Consider the following 21,313-nt stretch of genomic DNA (forward strand, 5'->3'; position numbering starts at 1 on the left):
CTCCAAAGATAGGGAATCCAGGACAGACACCACCGAAGCCCAACTTGGTGAACTAATGGGTTTTATAGGGGTTACTTACAGTAATGTGGGGAAGGGGCTACTTAAAGGAGCAGAAATGACTCAAACAAAGTCAGGTGCATCATCATAGCCCACCCTCAGCACAGGTGACAGCTCACAAAAGCTGGGAACCTAGAGACATTGCACAGCATGCAGGCATCTCAAGAGGCTGGAGAGGGTCCTTTCCAAGCTACTCAGTTGATGTAAACCTATTCCAAGCAGCTAACTGGTTTCTGCTTCTTCCAGGTAGCTGGTCCGAGGTCACTCTTCTGAGTCTTCCTGGCTGCTCAGCCTCCTTCCATCTGAGAGGGACTCTTGGCTTTTGTTGCTTACTCTGGTGGGAGGGGCCTAGTGAATCTGCTCAGTTTCAGGGACTTGAGCTCTTCCAGTTGTCTGCCTTCAGTTTAAGGAGCTTCCCATCAGGATGGAATGTTTCAATCTCGGAGGAAACTGTTGCACAACAGGTACCAGCTCACCAACCATCAGTAAGTTGCCATAAGAGAGTCAATAAAAATTCAGCATTATCAACAGGATTCATTGAGAAAAAGATACATCACTACCTTGTTGACAGTCCTAGCAATTACACAAGCCCTGAACCATCCCTAGAAAACAGTAGGAAGAATTAAGCTGGTGCTGGAGTTACAGATGTGTGGATTCCCAGTGGGTGCTGGATCTGAATGCCAGTTGTCATGATTACACAACAAGCACTTAGACTACTGATTATCTCTGACCCCTTGAGCAGCTCTTCCTTCTGCTTCCAAAAGTACAGAGTTTTTTTTTTTACAAAATTGTGAGCAAAGGAGTCATGACATATTGTTTGTTTACCACTGAAAATAAACACTTAGCAAACTGTGTAAGTATATTGATACCAGTGTTTTATTGTGAGGAAAACAGGGACTTTTTTTTTCTGTGAAGGGTTTGAATTTCTTATGATTGTTATTTCATTTTATTCTTACCAGGCTTCTTTCTCTTCTTTCTGATTACACTTCAGAGGAATTTGTTCTCAAACAGAGAAAAAGAGTTCAAATTCCCACATTGATCTTTATATCCCTGTATAACCTAATGACTGTGTTGCCTTTGTGATGGTGAACATTATGTTTAGAGAATAAATTTACTGTGCTAGGCTTGTAAAAACAGGTGTTTTTAGCTTTTGTAAGCCACGAGGAAGTTGTTCCTACCTTGAATGTACCCTGTCAGCTGGCCCAAGATGAGTCTTATCCTGGTGCAATCAGATGTAGTAAGCTTTCTTATTGGGACCATCAGCCCTTAACACAGAGACTTTTATTAATTATGAAAGCTTGGCCTTAGCTTGGGCTTTTTTCCTAACTAGTTCTTATAACTTAATTAACCTGTTTCTATTAATCTACATTCTATCAGTTACCTTTCCTTTGTCCCATATGTCTGACTTCTTCAGCTTTCTTTATCATATCACTTCCAGAAGTCCTGCCTATCCTCTCCCGCCTAGCTATTGGCCATTCAGATCTTTATTACACCAATCACAGCAATCCATCTTCACACAGTGTACAAATAGCCCACAACATTTCCCCCTCTTTATCTAAATAAAAAGGAAAAGTTTTAAAGCTATATACAATGAAAAAATATATCAGATAAGAATTACATTCATGAGCCGGGCGGTGGTGGCACATGCCTTTAATCCCAGCACTCGGGAGGCAGAAGCAGGCGGATCTCTGTGAGTTCGAGGCCAGCCTGGTCTACAAAGCTAGTTCCAGGACAGCCTCCAAAACAATACAGAGAAACCCTGTCTCGAAAAAAAAAAAAAGAAAGAAATTACATTCACAATTTTTAGTCCATTTGTATTTGGCAAATTTGGAGAAAGTACTGTACTATCTATCTTATCTTTGTGAGTCCAAAGTTTTATAGTTAACCCATTTTCTATCATAACTTGTATTACCATCCTAAAAATATCTTTTTATACCTTAAAACTTTTTTTTAGATAAACAACTTAAGCATTGACATATCTCAACCTTATAAACTTTACATCTCTTATGTACGTTTCTTTTCTGAATTGGTAACAAGGAAAAGTATAGTTGGTTGCTTTTTACTTTTTTTTTCTTTTTTACTCTTTTGGGGGATCCACCATCCAGCTCCCAAATAAATCACACTGAGAGACCTATTATTACTTATTAATGCCCATCCTTTTCTTGGCTGGTTTCTTGCCAGCTTTTCTTAAATTATCCAGATTACCTTTTGCCTCTGGGCTTTTTCTTTTTTCTACTTCTGTATATGTTACTTTCACTCTTACTCCGTAGCTAGCAGGGTGGCAGGGTGGCTGGTCCCTGCCATCCTCCTCTCCTTTTTCTCTCTTGCCCCTTCTCCTTTTCTCCTCCAAGATTTCTCCTTCTGTTTATTTTCCTTGGCAGCCCCACCCATCCTTCCTCATCCTCTTCCTCTCCCTCCCCAGAAGTCCCACATCTTTCTCCTGCCTAGATACTTGCCACTCACCTCTTTATTAAATCAATCACAGTTGATTCATCCTCATGCAGTGTAAACAAACGTTCCTCAACAGTTGGGCTATTCCTTGATGGTGGCACACACCTTTAATCCCAGCACTCAGGAGGCAGAGGCAGTCAGATCTCTGTGAGTTCAAGGTCAGCCTGGTCTACAGAGCGAGTTCCAGGACAGCCTCCAAAACAATACAGAGAAACCCAGTCTGGGAAAAAAAGTGTCTAAAAAATTAGACAGGCTGACTGCTAAATTCTGCTTTTGTATGAAAGGCCTGCTTGCTCGGATGGCTGAGTACCCGCTGAACATTACAAAATCAAGCCTTGCCCAAACCCAGACAGAATATAACCCCCAGATTATAACTTTGTCGGTTTTGTCTATATAGCCTTTTGGCTAACAATAGCCAGGGCCTGATCTAACCAGAACTCTCTCTGGTTTGGTCCTGACCAGTCTTTTTTTAAGAAAAAAAGTTTCTAATTTACTAAAACTAAGACTTGAGTCAGAATGGTGAATCTCTGAACAACCACAGATCCATAAAACCTTTTCTATAATTACTCTTGCACTTTCATGGTTCAAGTCTTGCTAAACAATGTTTCTCTCTTTCTAGTTCTTAGACTTAGGTTCCCTTGACTGACTGTTCTGGCTCGCACCTCTAGAAGGGCATTCAGCTACCGGGAAATCACATTCCTCATATCTTATTCCTGATTTTCTATAGGATATCCTGGATGTTTCTCCACCCACAGTAGGTTTTATTAGGTCAACAAACTTTCCTTGTAATCGTACTTAGAGAGGCCTCTGTTTTTGTTTTGTTTAAATCATTAGTGGATGTTTACATTTTTTCAGTTTTTCTGTGTCCCTTGAGAGTACTATAACATTCCCCCCTTTTTTTTCTGAGACAGGGTTTTTCTGTGTACCCCCTGGCTGTCCTAAAACTCACTCTGCAGACCAGACTGGCCTCAGAGATGACCAGCTGAACTCAGAGATCCATCTGCCTCTGCCTCTGGAGTGCTGGAATTAAAGACATATACCAGCAACACTCGGGTACATTTACCCCTTTTAATTTAACAAGATGAGATCAGTTGTGTGTCCTAGGAAGAGCTGGAATGAGGTTGTGATTCTTTTTTTTTCTTAACTCATTGTTGGACTTGGTTCTTCATCTGCATATTTTATTGAATCACATCAACAGCAGCTGGCTTTCCCCTACTTTATCATTTTTCTCCTTTTTGTTTCAGACAGGGGCTTGTTATGTAGCCTGTGCTGGCCTTAATTGTGCTATTTTGCCCAGATGGGATTTGACCTTAAGATTCCTCTTCCTCAGCCTGCTCAGTGCTGAGATTGTAATCATGTATCCCAACACCTAGTTTTCACCTTTCTGTTTCAGTATCAGAGATTCCTAGCCTGGTAAAGTCTGCTGGTGTTCTTCCCTTTTGTTTACTTGAAGGATTTATAATAATTTGGATTATTATAAATATGTGTCTGACGTTTCTTCCCTTCCTCACTGTGTGTGTGTATGTGTATGTATGTGTGTGTTCTTAGCAATGAACTCAGAGTCTCACATAGGCTAGGTGAGTGCTTTACCAATGAGCTATTCTCCCAATGGATTCATATGTTTCTTGAATGCGTGGTAGAACTCGCTAGAAAAATCACTTGTTTCTGGTGCTTTCTTTTGGGGTAGACACTGTAACTTCTTATTCACTCTCCATAAGCTATATAAATGCTCCTTTTCCCTCTCTTTGCTTTTGGTAGGTTATATTATATAAAAATTTGTCTATTTGCTCTAAATTTGCAAATTAATTGGCATACTTAGTAATAGCATTTTCATAAAATTATTTCAAAAATTGATTAGTATTAAATAAATTTAGTATTAAATGCAGAGTGTCTAAGATTTTGTTAGATTTTAAAGTCAGATATATATATATATATATACACACACACACACACATATATATGTATAATTGATTTTTTTTTTTTTGGTTTTTTGAGACAGGGTTTGTCTGTGGCTTTGGAGGTTGTCCTGGAACTAGCTCTTGTAGACCAGGCTGGTCTCGGACTCACAGAGATCCGCCTGACTCTGCCTCCTGAGTACTGTGACTAAAGGTGTGCACCACTCCCGTCCAGCTATTTTTCTTTCTTTTCTTAAATTTTTGCTGGTTTTGATTTTTGACATAGAAGTTCACATTGTAGTCCAGGCTGGCTCAGAACTCATCAGCTTCCCAAGTGCTGGACTTGCAGACAGACCTGACCCACCATGCCCAGCTGCTTCATTATTTTTAATAGTCTAAGCTAATTTAATTAAGTTTGTACATGGTATTAAATACTGAGAGAACTTGTGAGATAACTAAACATTGATGAAAGAGCAAGTGGGGGCTGGAGAGATGGTTCATTGGTTAAGAGCACTGGCTGCTCTTCCAGAGGTCCTGAATTCAATTCTCAGCAACAACCTCGTGGCTCACAACCATCTGTAATGAGATCTGGTGCCCTCTTCTGGCCTGCAGGCATAGATGCAGACAGAATGCTGGATACATAATAAGTCTTTAAAAAAAAAAGAAAGAGCGAGTGAAGAAGACTTAATATAAAAACACTAGCTTGATACAGAAAGTAACACATGTGCAAGTTGAGCCCAACAAAACAAGTTCTTTAAAATAAGTCAATAGACAAAGTTCTTGAAGGCTTCTTTTCCATGCATGAAACTTCTCTTCAGACATTTAAAAACTCCGTTTATAATTGTAGGTTACAAAGCAATAAGGCTGAGCCTGGCCTGATGATTGTTTTTTGTAATTCTAGCACTCAAGAGAATGAGACCAGCATGGGCAATGGAGTAAGAATCTTTTTTTTTTTTTTTTTGGTTTTTTCGAGACAGGGTTTCTCTGTAGCTTTGGAGACTGTCCTGGAACTCGCGCTGTAGACCAGGCTGGCCTCGAACTCACAGAGATCCGCCTGCCTCTGCCTCCCGAGTGCTGGGATTAAAGGCGTGCGCCACCAACGCCCGGCTTCTTTTTTTTCTTTTAAAGCAAAGGAAGGTGGAGAGATGACTCAGTGGTTAACAGCACTGGCTGCTCTTCCAGATGATGTGGTTTGATTCTCAGTACCCACATGGTGGCTCACAACTATCTGTAATTCCAATTCCAGGGTATCTGATGCCTTCTGGCCTCTGTGGACACTGCGTGCACTTGATGCATAGTCATACATGAAGGCAGAATACATACACATATATTATTCTTTAAAACTTGAACAGTTGAAAGGATTACATGTAGCAAAGCATGGTACTATGTGCTTAGCACACTGGAATCCAGGTAGGAGAATTAGTCCAGGTAGGCTATATTTCAAGATTCTATTTCAAATAAATGAACCGACAAACAAAAAAGATTATATTCAATATAATCTTGGAATAATAGCTCCTTGGAATTTAATTTTCTTGCATCCATTTTTATTATCTTTTAAAAGATTGTCTCTACTATTTTTATCTTATGTGTATATGTGTGTCCCTGCGTGCAGTGCCCATGGGTGCTAATAGAGGGTGTCTTGACCTCCTGAAGCTAGAGTTACAGATTGCTGTGAGCCACCATGTAGGGGCTGGGAACTGAGTGCAGGTTCTCTGCAAGAGCAGCTGTATCCCAAATTCTAGTCGGTATTCATAATAAAAGCTCAGAGACAGATATTGGGGTTAAAGCTAAAGATCAGAAAAGTGAAGTGGCCAGTCATTAGAGAGTTCTCAGCTCTACCAATGCCCAGAACAAAAGGGTGATCGATCCTGTCCTAGACTGTATCTCCAGACTGCACTGCTCCTCAGACTCCACTAAACCTCACAATTCCCTCAGCCCCTGTCTCCTCCCACCTTATATTCCTCTCTAGTGCTGGGATTAAAGGCATGGCACTCAAAATACTGGGATCACACTTGTGTGAGCTCTGTTTCTCAATTTCATGTAGCTCAGGGTAGCCTTGAAATAACAGATCTGTCTCCCAAGTACCGAGATTAGAGGTGTGTACCACCACCACTACCAAGCCTCTATAACTAACTAGTGTGGCTGCTGGCATTTAAGGTGTGTACCACCACTGCCTGGCCTCTATGGCTAACTAGTGTGGCTAGCTTTGCGCTCTGATCTTCAGGCAAGCTTTATTAGTTAAATCATAAATAAAATATTACCACAGGCAGCAATTGCTGTTGGCCATTGAGCCATCTCTCCACCCCGTTATCTCTTTCTGTAAAGAGCAAAGTAATTTTGCAGCAGTGACTCTGCTGTTCACCTACAGACCTTTCTCAGGGACAGAAGGCCCTCGTATTCCACCCCAACCCCCTGCTTTATCTACAAGAAATCACCAGATACTCTCTACAGCCTCGGGGTGGAGCTTTCTCTACTTGGTGAGAAGTCCAACCCAGTGATGCTGAGGAGTCACCTGCAGGTGTAAAGTTCTAAGGACTGGGGAAGGCAGCAAGACCTGGTACTTCTAAGGAGTTCCAGGTCACGCAGGACCAAGTCCCACCCAGAAGTGGCCATCCTTCACCAAAAATCCCCAACAACAGCTGTCCGTCATCAGTGACCTCCTGGGTGCATACTGGCTCTTTCCTACCAGGTAACAAGGTCTGGAATTGCTGTCAGCTCAATCCCTGCATGGGGTATGGGAAGCTTCTTCACATAGCCAAAGACAGGAACAACCACTGTGGACTTGCTACTGTGGCCAGCTATCCTGCCGTGAATTGATGGAAAGCGGTGATTAAAGAATTGTGGGTACAAGCCGGGCGTTGGTGGCGCACGCCTTTAATCCCAGCACTTGGGAGGGAGAGGTAGGTGGATCGCTGTGAGTTCGAGGCCAGCCTGGTCTACAGAGTGAGTTCCAGGACAGCCTCCAAAACAATACAGAGAAACCCTGTCTCAAAAAAAAAAAATGTGGGAATCTATCTTAACATTGACCAAACCGTTATTGAGACCATAGTACTTGAATCATTGAAAATCCAAGTCTGTGACAGTTTTTACATAGGTTAAATGTTACCACTCCTTAAACTACTGTTACACACAGCTTTATAATATTGAACATAGATGGAAAAAGTAAATGAAGTGACAACCAGCTTAACCGGGATTGACATACTGTTAGCTATTATTTTGATAATCTTTGTTGTCATCTTGGTAATTCTTGTTTCATCTCAAAAAAGTTGGTTTGATATGAGTGCTAAGATTCAGGCCTTAGAAAAACTTATTAAAGCAGATCATAGAGATATTCAAACCCAGACTGAGAAATTTAATGGAGAACCAAGTTCAGCATTGAATTATAAAGTTAAAGAGGAACAGTCTAAGGTCTTAGGGAAAGCAACCTTAATTATCCACTAACCTTACAGGAAGTACCAAATGATAGAGGTATTGTAAAAGCTACTTGGAAGCCTCACCAACAAAATCCAGGGGTCCCAAAAGCCACAAGGGGAATGTGGTGAGTTGCCAAACCAGAGAGTGCAGAAGCAAATATTAAAGCCAGGGAGCACAGCCAGGAATCCCAGACTAGATGAAGAGAAAAAGCAAGTGGGCAGACCCCAGCTGGGAGGGAACCAGGCCAACTGGGAGCAGGCATTTAAGGCTTGCTATAATGTGCCTACAGCACAGGTTGGGTGGACTAATTAAGGTTATAGGGACCATAGAGAGCTAGACAGGATGGACTTTTCTGGGGTCCCTTGATTCTCAGAGCAGAACCTGGGAAGACAGTACATGGGAGTAGGAGAAACATGGCCAGCTGCAAGGGCAGTGAGAACCTGAGAACCCGGGTGAGCAGCTTGAAGCCCGGACACTTGGTCTATGTGCACCCTCACTAAGAGCTGGTGTGCACAGACCTCAGCGTCAGCCGTCGGTGTCAGGATTTCAAGAAAGGAATACAAGTCAGCAAGACATCACTGAAGGCAAATGTGGGAGCACATATCCATAACCCCAGTCTTCCAAAGGGTCTAAAGTTAAAGGTCATTTCAGCTAACTGGTGAGTTTGAAGCCAACCTGAGTTATGTGAGATCCTGTCTCAAAACAATATTACTGAAGGGGAAAGACAGAATGAGAATATGGTGACACATTTCTAATTCCCAGCTTGGCCTTTGGTGTGGGAGGACTGAAAAAAAAAAAAACTAATTCTTAAAAAAAAAAAGTGCAAGGTCACAAGACACTCAGCGGACTCAGGCTGAGTGTCTGATGATTCCTGATTACTTCCAGGATGGACTTGCGTGCCGGCCAGCTGGCAAACACATTTGCCTCCAATGGGGCTAGTCATCTACTCCTTCATTCTCCACGGCCTCCCTACAATAGTAGACTTACTTTAGCCACAAGATGGCCTGCCCCAGTGAGCTCCTGTCCTATGTGCCCCTGTCCCAGTGAGCACCTGTCCTATGTACACCTGTCCCAGTGAGCACCTGTCCCAGTGAGCACCTGTCCTATGTGCACCTGTCCCAGTGAGCACCTGTCCCAGAGCACCTGTCCCAGTGAGCACCTGTCCCAGGTGCACTGCTGCTTTGTGTGCTTTGGGAACAGGGCAGACCTCCAGCCCTGCACGAAGAAATCACATGCACGCAGACCTGTGTTTGTAGCAGACTTTACTGAAGATCTGAAGAGACGAAGGGGATTTACATAGAAAAAAATACAAAAGCCTTAAAGTTGAGTATCAGACATCTGTGAGTGTAAAAAAACACCATTTCCACTGCCTGGGCTCTGGCTCGCTAGGAAGGGTCGTGCCCATTTGTGCCCTTCCTTACTCACGAATATATATATACACACACAAAAGCCGAGGTCCAGGCACTTTTTAAAGAATTTTTATTTCAGACATCAGGTTTCACCGTACAGCCCCTGCTGGCCTTATTCTCCTCCTGAGTGAGTGTTGGAGAAAGATAAAGCTGTGACCCTGGCACCTGGCTGGGCAGAGTAGTTAGCTACATCCTGTGTAGAGAGTCTTTGAGGAAAAGGTTATTTCCTTTCTGATCTCTAAGATATGTTATCCAAGGTGCCTCTGCCCCCTGTACCACAGCTCTAAGAAAGAGAATAGGTTTTCAGCGGGGGTCACAGGCAGGAGGTCACTGGATAGAACCCAAGGGAAGCTTATGCTTTCCTGTTGTCGCTTCTGTGCCTGGGGCCCAGGACCCGGAAGCTCCCTCCTGGCACAGACTACTCTCAGGCCTCCTGCACTCAACCCCCAGCCCGGGAAAGAACGGGCGCTGCACACCAGAGATGTAAGACCACACCTCAGGCCCCTTCGCCGGGCGGCCTAGGACACCACTTGTACACACAAACACACTAGTTCCTTTTATGTGTGGGGGTGGGTTTTATTTTTTAGCTATTGGTTTTGCTTTGTTTGTTTTTCTGGTCAGGAAACATTCTTTCCATTCCTGTGACACCTTGTCGGTACAATCTGCTGCTAGCCGCAGGCCCTGTGAAGCAGAGAACCTTTCACCTGTCCCTACTGCCACTGGTGACACTTCCTGCTGGCGAGGTAACACCAGGAGGGGTTTCACTCCTGGGGTCACGACATGGGTGGCCCTCTCTGGTCCACTCTCCCTTGCCTCTCACATGGCTGCCAAGTGGCAGAGACCCAGAAAACAGTTTCCACCCCCAGATACCCAGGGGAACACGCTGGATGGGCTCAAGAGCAAGGACCACACTTGCTCCTTTGTAGAATCCCAGGGTTCCAGGGATGTTCTCTAAAAATAGCATCAAAGGGTCTCCCTCCCTTGCTTAACAGCTCCCGGCCTCCCTACCACCCTGAGAGAAGGCCAAAGTCAGCATCCACACAGGGAGTGTAGGGGACACAAAAAAACTGAGCCAATTGCCTTCCTAACTGGTGTGCTGGCTGGGTGAGGTACGTCTGCCTTCTGTCACTCAACATATCCCTCCCCGTCTCCAGGACTCTCCACTCTCTCTTGAAGAGATCCTTCGGATCCACTTGCCTGGGGTTCAGGAGTCTACAGCTTCCGGGCCTCCCGTTGTGCTAACCCTGGTGCCCTCCCCCTCCACAGCATTTCCCACTGCCTACAAGTCTCCTTTACTTGTCCCTAGTCAACCCTTCCTTAGTCCAAAGCAGCCACCCTGGCTGTGTTGCTCATGGACACATTCCCAGAGCCTGACACATCTCAGAAACTAAACACCCATTCGCAAGGCAAATGGAAAAACACACCAACAACCCAAGCAACTTCCTTAAGCTCTCGGGGCCTCACTTCCTTAATCTTTAAAATAGGACTGCTGGATACAGTGGTAAGCACCCATAGTCCCAGCTCCTCAGGAAGCTGAGGCAGGGGGATCACTGGAAATATTAGCCTAGACCAGAGAGGGTGAGCTCGTCTGAAAAAGAAAAAATGGCGCCAGCACAGTACCGTCATCAAGATTGGTGGGTTGGGGGGGACCCTCGGGCTGGCAGGTGCCATATTGACTTGAGTGGAGAAGCAACTAAGACTGCCATCTTCCATGGTGACTCTGCCTTAGCCACTGAGGTCAGTTCATACAGGAAGAACAGGATCCACACTGGGACCCAGCATCTGGACTGACCTGCTTCCCATAGGAAAACGTTGTGTCCTTCATGTCTCAAGAGGGAGCCCACATAAAAGTCTGAAACGGCCGAGGCTGGGGCCCCCCAAGAACACTGCTCCCAGGCAGCGATCATGGGGAGGGGGATCAAACACAGGCCTGCATGTGGAGGGGTGAACCTCACCACAGGGCCAGGGGTGCAGCACTGGCCCCCTGGCCCCCTTTGACTGCAGCAGGAAGCAGGTGTGGGTGCGGGAGGGATGTGCTAAATTGCTTTGGTTGAGGAGAGGGAATTTGGGGGCCTGCATGTCTACCTCACCTGAGATGCAGCCACACTCCTCCCATGAGCTTATTTGCATACTTCTGGTCACTCAGCCTGTGCCAAGCCCTGGGGTCCGCCCCAGCACCAAGTTCACACAAATAACATCACTAGATATTAGCCATCCTACCCTCTGAACTTGTTCCCTCGAGGGCTACCTCTTCCCTGAGACCCCTGGACCCCTCCTGTCTGAAGGGCAATCACTGTAGGATCGCCCCCACCGCAGTGCGTAATTCTCCAATCTGGGCTCCACAGCCGGAGCTGAAGCTCCCACAGTTAGTACCGATGCATATTTATTGAACACGTGGATGTGCTCAGCACTATATGAGGCACTGTTTATACACGAGGTAGGTGAATGTTATACCCATTTTACAGATGGGGAAACTGAGGCACCATAACATTAACACACCAGAGGTTGCACAAAGTCAGGCTAGACTGATTCCAGAGCCCTTGTTCTTCACTTCTGTAGCATCCCCTCGATGCTGCCCTGCCCATTTCTGCATCCCCACAGATACATCCCTGAGTTCTGGGCACACATACAAACATGCCCAGGTTGGATCTTTCTTCCTGAGGCTCCAAGTTACTAGAAACTGGCTCTGACTGGGGAATCCTTGAGAGAGCAGCAGAGAGAGTCAGATCCAGGCCCTCCAGAGGGAAGGAAGCAAGGGGCTGGGACTGAGGGTCAGATCATTTAACTGGCACGGTACCCAGTCGTTTTTTGTTTTGGTTTTTTGTTTGTTTGGTTTTTTTTTTTTTTTTGAGACAAGGTTTTTCTGTGTAGCCCTGGCTGTCCTTGACCTCCCAGAGACCCACCCACCTCTTCCTCCCAAATGCTGGAATTACAGGTGCGCATCACCACCACCCGACATGACCTAGGTACTTCATAGACATCCTCTCCTCACCAGTGCTGAGCAGAGAGGAAAGGGAGAAGCTGAGGAGCCTGACAGGGTCAAGTAGCTGGAAATGCTGGCCCTGAAGCGGGACTCCCTACCTCCAAGCCTTGCCTCAGTCTGGAGTCCTAGGCAGGGCCATCTGAGTAACTCCTGCCTAGTCTCCAGCCACACCTAAATCCAGCCCTGTTTGCAGGGGTGGGACCTTCTGCGGCAGCTATCATCAGGCAGCGATGGCAAGGCTGATAGTGTGCACGCGGTCGTGTCTGGGTGTGGGACCCGCATGCCATCTGTCCTCGGGCCGCCAGTGTGACCAGCAGCAGACTGCAGGGTTCCAGCAGCTGAGAAGGGACCACTGGGTCTTGAGCTTTGGTGTCTGGAGCTGAGTCGACTGGGGATTTCTGGCTCCTGGACCATCTGGGAGCATCTCTGGGCTTGCTTCCTGGTGCCCCTTCTCCCCTGCCCTTCCGGGCTCACACAGCCAGACCAGCTCCTCTGAAAATGCTTGGCACGTTGGGTTTATTGAGGGTTGGGCACTGCAAGATCAGGCTTCTCTGCTCAGCTCTCGTGGCACTTCTGGGGGCTGGCCCTGAAGGTTCCCTCCCAGGTCCCCATTTCCTGGATCTGTCCCCCCAACCATTGCTCTTCAAGTCTCTCATTCTTTCACGAGCCGGTAGATGTGATGCTGAGCTCCATGTTCGCTGGCTGACACTTCGAAGACATACGCGATACACAGCAAGGTCTCCTGTGTGTCTCGATTGGTGACCACCTGCCGGTGACACAAAGGTGAGGGTCAAAGCCCTGGGTTGGGAAGCCATGGGTGCCGCCCACCACCGCCGCCCATCGCCCTGGGCATCTGCCCCACCTCATACCTGCAGGATGGTGAAGTTCTCCAGAACACTGTTCATCATATACTTCTCTGGTAAGTGCTTCAGCTTGTGGATAAAGTTGATCATGTATTCACAGAGCGGGGACCGGTGGATACGGTACTGGTAGCGGCCGTTCTCAAAGCGAGCATACTCCGTCTATAGAACCCCAGGGACAACAGAAGCTTAGAGTCCCTACACCTCTTGCCCAAGCCCAACTTAGCAGGGACGTACAAAAATCCAATCACAGCCAATGGAACGTAGAGGCAGAAGATGGCCCAGGACCAGAGCTGTCCTCTGAGGCGTCTAGAGCTCCCCTCTTTGTCGCTGACATGACAGGCAAACACTTCCAGGAGAGGGGAATGAAAAGTCCTGGGAGCAGTGGCAACGGGACGGGGCAGGTGTTGCAAGTGAGGCGGCCCGCACCTGTGTGGCAGAACTACCATACGCATGAAGCTTGGTGGTGGATGCTATTGCCATAGGAGCTGGATAGACAGCACATAGAACGATAGACATGAGCATCTCAAAACCTTGTTTAATGCAAGTAATAACTGTAGGAGCTTTGTAAAAACTGCCTTTCCTGGGATAGGGCAGCAACTGTGAGCCCTGGAGTCCATCTACAGCACCAGATGGAACAAAAGACCACACACGCACACAGGCGCGCACACATTATAGTCCCAGGATTAAGAGAAGTTACATGAGTGGGCTCAGTGTGGCACGCGCGCGCGCACGCACGCACTAACGTGTATCAAAAGCTTCCTGGCAATGGAACAGCTAGGGTTGGGACCCCTGAAGTGAAAGTCGACTCCCAGGTTCTGCCTGGCACCCAACTGTTTGACATGGGTTTCTGTCAACCACAGGTAGCGAGGATGCCATCAATTCAGACCCACGTAGGCCAAGAGCTGACCAGCCTGACAGCATGCAATGTTAAGCACTGCAGTGTCACAGTCTTTAGGGCCACAGGGACAATATGACTGGAGGCTTTAAGGCCATTTTGTCATTCTCATTACACAATAAGATCAGAATGTCACAGTTATTGGGACCAGTGGGTGGTGAAGGCAACCTGATACTTCCTTAGAGATGGGGGGGCTAACACAACCCCAAGAGGAAGTGGGGGCCAGGGGAGGTGTACAGGGATCAAAACTAGGTTCTTAGCTTGAGCTCATTACCAGCCCACCTTTGACAGGGTGAGTGGGAACAAGGCAGAGAATTCTGCCCAATTGTAAGGTCTCCGAGGCGCTCCAAAGCCAAAAAGCTGTGTGATACTTGGGAAGGGGGCTCGAAAGGCTGTCTCAAAGGCGGTGAGGTGGGGATAAAGGGCTGTGCAGCTCAATGGAAGAGTACTTGCCTAACATAACCAGGCTCTTACAAAAACTCAAGCACCTGGAGAAACAGGGACGCCAGAAGCTTCCAGCATTCCTGGAGTAGAAAGTGAGCAGCAAACAGACCCTGAACATCCGTTTCACCGCCTATGCATCTAGAGAGCTGTGTGACTGAGAAAGGCTACACCTATCCCCAGGACCAGCTGTTAAAGACACAGATGGATTAGGGAGAAATCCTTGGGCTAACCCGTGTCTTGGCTCTGTTCTAGAAATTGTGGGATGCTTGCAAGGAAGGCGTGAAAGGAATCCTGACCAAAAAATTCAGTCAGGGATCAGAGGTATGGGCCAGACAATTAAATCATAGATGCCTCACACCCAACCTAAAACACACACTTCTGAAGGCATGTGGAAACCACACGGGGCCCACCCTCAGCAATCCTGCCCCCAGGAGAGCTCCGGGGAAAGGGGGTCCACAGACACCCCCTTTACCCAACACCCTCTAGGTGGCCTCCTACCTCAACTTTCTCCACCACTTGCTTGCCGAAGGAGCAGACCTTGGTAGAACAGGTAATAATCATGTTCTCCAGGCTCTCGTACTGGCTGGAGACCCCATAGAAGGCGTTGTTGTCATCGTCGATGTTGGTATTGAGGTCTGCCTGCCAGAGAAATGGAAGGATGCGGCTGTTTTCAGGGGCGCCCTTAGGGTCACAGTGCAGGTTCTTGTGAAGGGACTCAAGCTGGCCTGAGCCTGCCAAACATGGCTCTGGCAGGCCTGGTCCTTCTCCCCCATTCCCTCTGCCTTGCTAAAAACCCTTAGATCACATCCCTAAAGCCAGCCATCAAGCTCCATTCCCTTAGTCGGCCACTTCTTTCTCCTGAGGCTGACTACCAAGGCCCAGCTGTTATAGTATTCAAGTCCAGCAATCAAAAGCCCCCTAAGGCTGCCTTAATTAACCTGTCCAATCAAAATTAAACACCTCATCCTAACACAGGGTTTCCCCTTTCACCTTTATAAACCACCATTTTCCTATGGGCCGTGTCTGTCTCCTTTCTACCCAGAGGCGGGCCTTAGTACCTCCAGGACAAACATCCCTTCCCCGTGTCCCTTGTTCCCTTCCCCCTTTCCCTTGTCCTCCCGTCTTTATCTCTTATTCCCTGTCCTTTGCCCCTCTAGGGGGAAATAAACCTCCTTTGTGCTGAGAACTTGGTCTTGGGGTTTCTTGTACCCACACCAGTCCCTTCATCTTGGACGAGACAGGGCTTTAAAAGAATGGGGACCGGGTGTGGCTACAACTCAGTGGGAGGGCCAGTTGTTGGCCTGGAAGGACCAAAAAGAAAGAATAAGAAAAAAGAAGAAACACAGGTACACCTCAAGCATAAGAAGCCTCTGCCACCCCCACAGTCAGACTCAATGTAATTCTTCTTCATTTCCCAAACAATGAGAAATAAGTTCACAGCTGTCTGTCCACACAGGAGCCAGAATGACTTCTCGGTTGGGTATTGTATTAGTTACCTTAGGGTCACCACATAGGAACCACCTAAGGAAGGGTTACCTTGGTTGTCTCAGTCCCTCATAGCAGGGAAGGCATGGTAGAATGATCTCATCCTGGTGCTAAGATCGTGGGATGGTGGCTGTCCACATGGCCCAGGACAGGAAGTAGAGAACACAAGCCAAAACCAGGAGATGGTATAACAAGGACTTGCCGCTGGTGTCTTATTTCTAGCAGCAAGGCCACAGCTCTTAAAAGCTCTACAGCCTTCAAAATAGAGCCACCACGAGCTGGGGACCAAGCATTCCAAATGCAAGTCTGTGGGCGGCACTGCATTCAAAGCATGTCCCTGGCCCAGAACAGCTCCTGTCCATCTTATAGTACAAACAAGCACACGTAGTCACAAGTGTCAGTGCAAAGTCTCTTCTGAGGCAATCTGAGCTATGAACCCTGCAAAAGCAGAAAGAAAACTGCCTGCTCCCTACTCATCCTAGGGCTGAGTAAACATCCCTGTGCCAAAAGGAAAGCAAAGGCAGGAGCAAGAAGAAACACGGGCACTGGAGAGAGTCCACGGTTGGGAGCGCTGGCCGCTCTCAGAGACCCTGAGCTCAGCCCAGCACCCACGCTGGGCAACGCATACTCTATGTTCTCTTCTGGCCTCCATGGGTAACTGTAAATGTGTACTCACATAGACCCAGAGACATACAATAAACCTTAAAAAAGAAAAGACTGCAACTCAACCAAGTATGGATAGCACCTGATCTGCTATCCAGGGCTTATGGTGACATCTGAGCTCCAAGAGCCTGGGCATTCCAGCCCCTATGGTTCTGCCATTTGCAGCTACGGCCTCTTCCACAACCTGGCTCAACTGGGTGCCTGCAGCTTTCTTCAGAGACATCCCACATTCCCAGTATCTTCAGTGACCTGGGGCCTCTACTGCAGCTTAGGCTCCCTTCATGTGTAGTTTACGTTGGGATGCCCATCAGAGACTCCAGCCCTTCGACACACTGTTCTAGAATCTTGATGCAAGCTCCATGACCCTACAACTCAAGCAGTTTGTATACTTGCAAAGCCAACAAACAGTGGGTGATGGCAAGTTCTGCTGGAGGTAGCTGGGTCCCCATAGACCATGACAATAGTGTCCTGCAAGTGCCTGTGTGGCTGAACTTGGTAAACATTTCCAGAAGCTCTTTGGTTTGGGGGTGCTCTTTTGCTTTGGGCTGTTTTTTTTTTACTTCTTTATTTTGTGTGTATGAGTACACCAGTGCCAGAGGAAGCATGTGCAGCTGAGGTCAACTTTTAGGTGTTGGGTCCCTCCTTCCACCATGCAGATCCTGGAGTTTGAACTCAGACAAGCAGGTGCATGTACTCCTGAGTCATCTCACTGGTACTAACATATTTCTTTTACTTTAATTAAGGAATTCTTTTAAAACTTATGTGTGTATGTGTGGAAACATGTATTTGCCTGGCTGGGTAGGCCTGAGTTTGCTTGACATGATGATCTCTAACTCCATCCATTTCCCTACAGATGACATACAGAAGGCCGAATCTTTGTTTTGTTTTTCTAGGACAAGGTCTCTGGCTATCCTGGAACTCACACCATAGACCAGCCTGCTTCACCCTCCCAAGTGCTGGGATTAAAGGCATATGCCATTGCACCTGAACAGAATGCTGATTCTTATGCTGGGGCTTCTTCTTCAACCACAAAACACAAAGGTAACTGCCATGTGGACCAGAGCGCAGGCTGTGAACGCAATGGAGCTGTCAATCACAATGCAGGTTCTAAGACTCTTCTGCAGGATTTGAGCACAAGTGACAAGCAGTCTTACTCATGACCGCTAGGTGACACTCAAGCACTGGTTTTCTCTCCTTTGGCAACTTCCTTTCAACAGCAAAATCTTTGTGTAAACTGACAAGGGAGTGTTAATTACCCTATAATTATTGTGGCATGAAAGGCATATTATACAGTCATCGACACACACACACACACACACACACACACACACACACACACACACACACCGGAGAGGAGAGCAATTATGGAATAGAATGAAATGTTTTTTAGGGTGTCTCAGTGTGCTGTGCATGATTTAAATGGAGCCATTCTCTAGGAGGAAAGAAAAGCAAAGAAACAATTACAACAGCATTCGAGCCAATGTTTAGCCTCTGAAACAAACAGTCCCCTTTCCTAAACACTCTCCTTTCCAAACCGAGGATGGCTTTCAGTCCTCCTGGACCTGCCTCCATCCTGACCCTGTGGGGGAGGACAGCTGGGGGTGTGCAGCACCTGTGATGTGGGGCAGCCATGGTCCAAGGTCTTCCTGGGACAAATGACACGAACAAGGACCTGAACATAGGCTTTCTCCCACTCCTCTAAGTCATACAACTGTTCTAAAAGACCAAGTTTGTCAGATTGGCCTGAAAAGGTTGGGAGACCGTTTGTGGGCTTAGAGTACACTGTGACCATAACAGTAGGGCAAAAATGTGGACCATGCATCAAAAACAAAACAAAACACCATAGGGGACCCAACTGCCTGGAAGGCAGAGACACTGAGGGATGAGACCAGGGCATTATATGGTGACAATACTCAAATGACAAACGCTGTGGCCATAGGGCTCTGACCAGTGTGACACTCATTAACCACACAGATCCTTCCAAGGTGTCAAGATCTCGGTATGTAGCTCAGGCAGACTTCCCATTTCACTCCTTCTGCTTCAGCCTCCTAAGTACTAGGATGACAGGCATCTACCCAACTTGTGCATCTTTTAATGACACTTCTTAAAATTTTATTTATCTATCTATTTGTGAGTGTGTGTAATGTGTGTGTACTTGCACATACATAATGGTGTGCATGTGGAAGCCAGAGGACAATTTGCATAAGTCACTTTTCTCTTTCCGATTATGTGCGTTCCAGGAGTTGAACTCGGGTCATCAGGCTTAATGGCAAGCACCTTCACTAACTGAGCTATCTGGCTGGACTGTGTGGTATCTCTGACTTCAATTCACTTTTATTACTTAATTTTACCATAAGCAATACAATCAGGAAAACAAGGACTTTTTTTCTCTTACATAAGCCAAATTAATTATTAAATAAGAAATGTCCAGGGCTGGAGAGATAGCTCAGGAACATTGACTGTCCAAGGAACCAGGTTCAGTTCCCAGCACCTACAAGGCAGCTCACAACTGTCTGTAAACAGTTCCAGGAGATCTGACACCCTCGCACAGACATAAATGCAGACAAAACACCAATATAAATAAAAAAGCAAATAAAATTTTTAAAAAGAAATGTCAATAGGTGTAGCACTTGTAAGACCTCCCTGCGCACCATTCTGGGAAGCACCAACACCAAAGGGCATCTCAGGCCACCAGCAAACTTGCCCAGGGGACGATCCATGGGTGCAAGAACCCTGTCCTTTCAGTAAGGGGCGCTGTTCCACTTCTCAGAACTGGGCAGTGCTATGACAGAGGAGCCAGGCCCCTGAGTACATCGGAGTTACTTACCCCTGGGGTGTGGACCCCAGCTTGAGCCCTCCATCTCAAATACACTCCAGCTCTTCAGTCATTACTTTCCACCCTAGGACCCCTTTAAAACACTCATTCACAGGGTCCACACCTTTAATCCCAGCACTCAGGAGGCAGAGGCAGGTGGATCTGTGAGTTCCAGGACAGCCAGAGCTACAAAGAGAAGCCCTGTCTCAAAAAACAAAACAAAACAAAACAAAACAAAGACAAAAGACTTCATCCAGTCACAGCCCAGCATTTCTGGGGATTGTGGGATAGAAAGGGGCTAAGGAATATTTGTGTACTATGAAAGAATTTGTAACTGAGAACAGAGTAGGATTAGTGAGATGGATGGGGGTCCAACATCACCCTAGAATCTGCCCTGGGCCTGTGATGCGCAGATCTGGGAGATGACAGCCCATCCCACAGCCCCTCTGCTAGTCCTTGGGCTCCAGGGTTCACCCAGCTCTCCCACCACCTCACCCTGCCTGCAGCTGTAATCCAGGACAGCTGTCCCTCTCGGTGCCCAGCCATCTGAACACCCCACCTCCTCCATGCACCCTATTCATAGCTGATCATGAGGGTGGGCAGCTCGCGGACTGGGCCTGGAACAGCTGTGAGGGATCGGGTGACTGACAGATGAGCAGACAGCATTGACTGTTGAGTGCTGGTATGTGTCTGTGAAGAATGTGGGGCCCAGGAGACAGCAGTGGGCTGGGTGGCAGGAAGGCCTAAGGAACTGTCCTGCTACCCAGCTCCACCCAGTGTGCAGACTGGTGTCCCGGGCCCTGCTTGCTCTCAGCGGGTTCTGGGGACTAGGGGACTGGGAGGATGGGATTTATATTTTCCAGCCCCCACTCTAGCGGGCAGCCTCCCAGAACTGGGCCTTAAGGGCTCCACCTCCTCCTCTGCACCTTGAGGCCATCCTCACTGGGATAAGCCCAGGCATGCAGCAGGACTACCACCACAGGCCCTCAGTGGGAACACTAACTCTGGGGGTGTGGGGGGAGGGTGACAGCTTGGACAGGGGAAACCAAAGTGGCCTCTGCTCTAGGCAGGTTCTCTCAGCTCTCCAGCACCTGGAGGTAGACTGAGCATGCACGCAGGCAGGAAGACAAAGGCTGGCTGGGAGACAGGCAACAGTTTCTTGCCTGGACAGGTTTCCTCCCTGTGTGTGTGGCCAAGCCCACAGCAGACAGTGGGGGGGGGGGGGGGGAACAGGCCAAGGGGGCAGGGGACTGCCCATGACTAACACAGACTCTCACTGTTAGCAAATGTTCCTCACTCCATTTCTCTGCCTTTGAGCCCCTCCCACATGAGGGCAGACCAGGGGATGGCTACTAGGGTGCCCTGACCTCTAATGGTCCCTCTTCTGATTTCAGCTCAGCCTCCCTAAGGCAAATACACTCTGTGGCTAGAGGAGGAAGGACAAGGTCTCCCCTGAGTTCCCAGACTGGAGCCCACAGGAACTGTTAACCTTTAAGCTGGAAAAACAGAGGGGCACAGAAGCCAAGACTCACTCAAGGTCCAGCTCTCAAGAAGAGTGTCTGCATCCCATAGGGACAGCTGGGCCCAAAAGTCGGCTGCCTTGTCACACTGAGTGCTTTCTTAAAGCCACCATGCCCCGCTAAGGTCCACACTGCCTCAGGTCCAAGACCCACTGTGGAGCTCCCCAGAGTCTGTGCTGCTAAAAGGCAATGACCACAAGGACTGTTTATACAGCCATGACAAAGCTTGTCTGTGGGACCAGCCCGGTCAAACCTCTGGTGTCCCAGCTGTTCCCACACTTCCGTCTGTCAGTTCCAGACCAGTGTCCCCTAAGGGAAGGCAAAGGAGTAAAGGAGCCACCGAGGAGGCAGATGGAGACTGGAGTTTTGCTTCCACCTGGAAGACTTTGCCAATATTTCCAGGGAGAAAGGTCAAGATG

At 47.5% G+C, this 21,313-nt stretch overlaps 1 protein-coding gene across 1 annotated transcript in view; it reads right to left on the reverse strand.

The window, feature by feature from the left end:
* Positions 1-9,062: 9,062 nt before the first annotated feature.
* The window catches only part of Tead4 (TEA domain transcription factor 4), a 78,225-nt gene continuing 65,974 nt past the window's right edge, over positions 9,063-21,313 (reverse strand). Inside the window, exons 10-12 of the mRNA XM_040737971.1 lie at positions 14,910-15,050; positions 13,079-13,231; positions 9,063-12,975 (exon numbers count right to left, since the gene is read on the reverse strand). Of these exons, the coding sequence (XP_040593905.1) occupies positions 12,862-12,975; positions 13,079-13,231; positions 14,910-15,050 (408 nt within the window). The 3' untranslated portion in view covers positions 9,063-12,861. The remainder of the gene's footprint in view (positions 12,976-13,078; positions 13,232-14,909; positions 15,051-21,313) is intronic.

This window comes from Mesocricetus auratus, unplaced genomic scaffold, assembly GCF_017639785.1.
Source record: "Mesocricetus auratus isolate SY011 unplaced genomic scaffold, BCM_Maur_2.0 Super-Scaffold_100676, whole genome shotgun sequence".
NCBI classification, from domain to species: Eukaryota; Metazoa; Chordata; class Mammalia; order Rodentia; family Cricetidae; genus Mesocricetus; species Mesocricetus auratus.